We start from the raw sequence: 2,175 nt of genomic DNA, 5'->3' as shown, positions 1-2,175 counted from the left end.
GCAAAAAACACAGTCACCAACTTGTCCACAGGGAAGGTGACCACAGGACTCATGTAGGTGAATATGCAAGGCACAAAAAAGAGTACAACTACAATAAAGTGGGAGCCGCATGTAGACAAGGCTTTGCGCTGTCCTTCAGAGCCATGGGATTTCAGGGAGCTCAGGATGACTTTGTAGGAGGTGAGCGGCATAGAAAAAATAAGCAAGCACATGGCCCCACTATTGGCTGCCACTATCATTCCGAGCCTATAGGTATCTCTGCAGGCAAGTTTCAGCAGTGGGAAGAGATCACACATGAAGTGGTCAATGACATTGGGACCACAGAAGGGCAAGTTGACCATGAATAGAATCTGTACAGTGGCATGCAGTACTCCTCCAATCCAGACCACCAGCACCAGGAGGCGGCAAAGCCCCTGCCTCATCATGGTCACATAGCGGTCATAGGCCATGACAATGTGAAGGATGATCTCTGAGCCTCCCAGGAAGTGCTCCACAGTCAGCCGGGTCAGGCAGCTGGCCAAAGAGATGGTTCTTCTCTGGTACAAGAGGTCCATGATCATTTTGGGGGTGGTGACCCAGGTATACAAGGCATCTATGAAAGACAAGCAAGTGAGAAAGAAGTACCTGGGAGCTGAAAGTGTGGGGCTAAGGGAAATGGTAATGGCAATGAGAAGGTTGGCCAGAACGGTAAACAGGAAAATGAACAAAAAGACAATGGAGAGTATTTTCTGCAATTGTGGATTCTGTGTGGGTCCCAAGAGAATCAACTCAGTCACATTGTTGGGATGTGCGAGGCGATCCATGTTACACTTTGTTGGGCCCTAAATTACCTATAAAGAGATAAAGAATGACACCTGTTAATCATGCAGGTTTGTTGTCTGAATTTCCCAATACAGAAAGAGGATAGTCGCTGTAACTGTGGAGCATGTTCTTGGCACCCGTCACCCCACTAATGGTTTCAGCTCTCTCTCACTTCCTCCATAGTTTTTCCCATCTCCTCGGACACCTAGTACCTGTCACCTAAAATATATCTGGAGGGCAACATTTGATGTGTAACTTCCTGAAAAAATATTGGGCTGTATATGGGAGATATGAGTACTCTTCCTGGTTCCAACTCCATGGGACTTTGCAAAGTCACCAGTGCCTCCATGCTTTCCAGCCTTGCCCTGTATCTGTACAAATTGAAAATTTCAGGTGCATTTTGTAAGCTGTTTATTGCTACACACAAGATTTATTTCTTCTCCTAGAATTTATATTTGAACCCATAGCTCTAACGGTGGGGGTGGGGGGAGACATGGTAAATAGGCATCTATTATAAATAGGCACATGGAAGTAGTTGGAAGATATACCCTCCTTGGTGTCTTCCATCACACATACATTGTCCATGGATATTTCTTCGCTGGCCCTAGCGTAGTGCCTGGCACAATATCTGCAGTATCTGTCACCTGTTGGATGATGAATAAATGGTTGGTAAATTGCCACCTTCTCTCATCTCCCTGTGTAAGAACAGGCCTGCTCTCCCAGCCCATTAATCAAGGAATTCAAGTGTTTTCATCCCCCACTGTGTTTATCATTGCTCTCTACTTTATCAGAAACATAAATAAACTTTTGAAAGAAAGATGCATTCTATTTTAATATTTCATGGTTTAGAAATTTAAAAGTAGTTGATTTTGCTGGTTGAAAACTATTCTAACACAATTTTAACGTAGGCACATTCAGTAAATTTACAGGTTCCATAACTGGGATAAAAAACAACCCTTAGGTAGGTGGGTGCTCAGTACATGAGGACCTATCAAGCAAAGGAAGCCCTTATTTTCAAAGTTTTAAAAACATAGAAATTTAATGTACAGAATACAAAGTTGTCTGCTAGATAAGACAGATAAATTATTGTACATATATATACAATCACATATATTGAATACTTACTTTAAGTTCCTAATACACATTCACTCATTCAACAAATATTTATTGAACAATTACTATGTATATATTAATGTATGTTGGCCCACATAAATCATAAAAAGTGTCCTTCATAAATGCCTTTTGTAACCCCTCCCCAACATTCTATTACTAACCACAGCAGCTCATCCGTCCATGGTATGAATGATTCTCCTCACTCCTACAGGTTTCTGCTATAGGCATTCTCATGCCTTCTTCTCCCACTTTCCCAGCACA

The 2,175-nt window shown here is 42.3% G+C and overlaps 1 protein-coding gene across 1 annotated transcript; it reads right to left on the bottom strand.

The window, feature by feature from the left end:
* Positions 1 to 2: 2 nt before the first annotated feature.
* Positions 3 to 803, bottom strand: LOC118980714 (olfactory receptor 140-like; the record flags this gene model as incomplete). The annotated part of the gene is made up of 1 exon (XM_037037366.1): positions 3 to 803. A coding segment is annotated over exon 1 (801 nt), but the record flags the coding sequence as incomplete, so codon positions are not given.
* Positions 804 to 2,175: the final 1,372 nt, after the last annotated feature.

Source organism: Sturnira hondurensis, unplaced genomic scaffold (assembly GCF_014824575.4).
Source record: "Sturnira hondurensis isolate 20B ecotype Veracruz unplaced genomic scaffold, ASM1482457v3 Scaffold0023069, whole genome shotgun sequence".
Taxonomy (NCBI): domain Eukaryota; kingdom Metazoa; phylum Chordata; class Mammalia; order Chiroptera; family Phyllostomidae; genus Sturnira; species Sturnira hondurensis.
The sequence above is the reverse complement of the archived record's forward strand: the minus strand, read 5'-3'. Positions and strand labels throughout refer to the sequence as shown.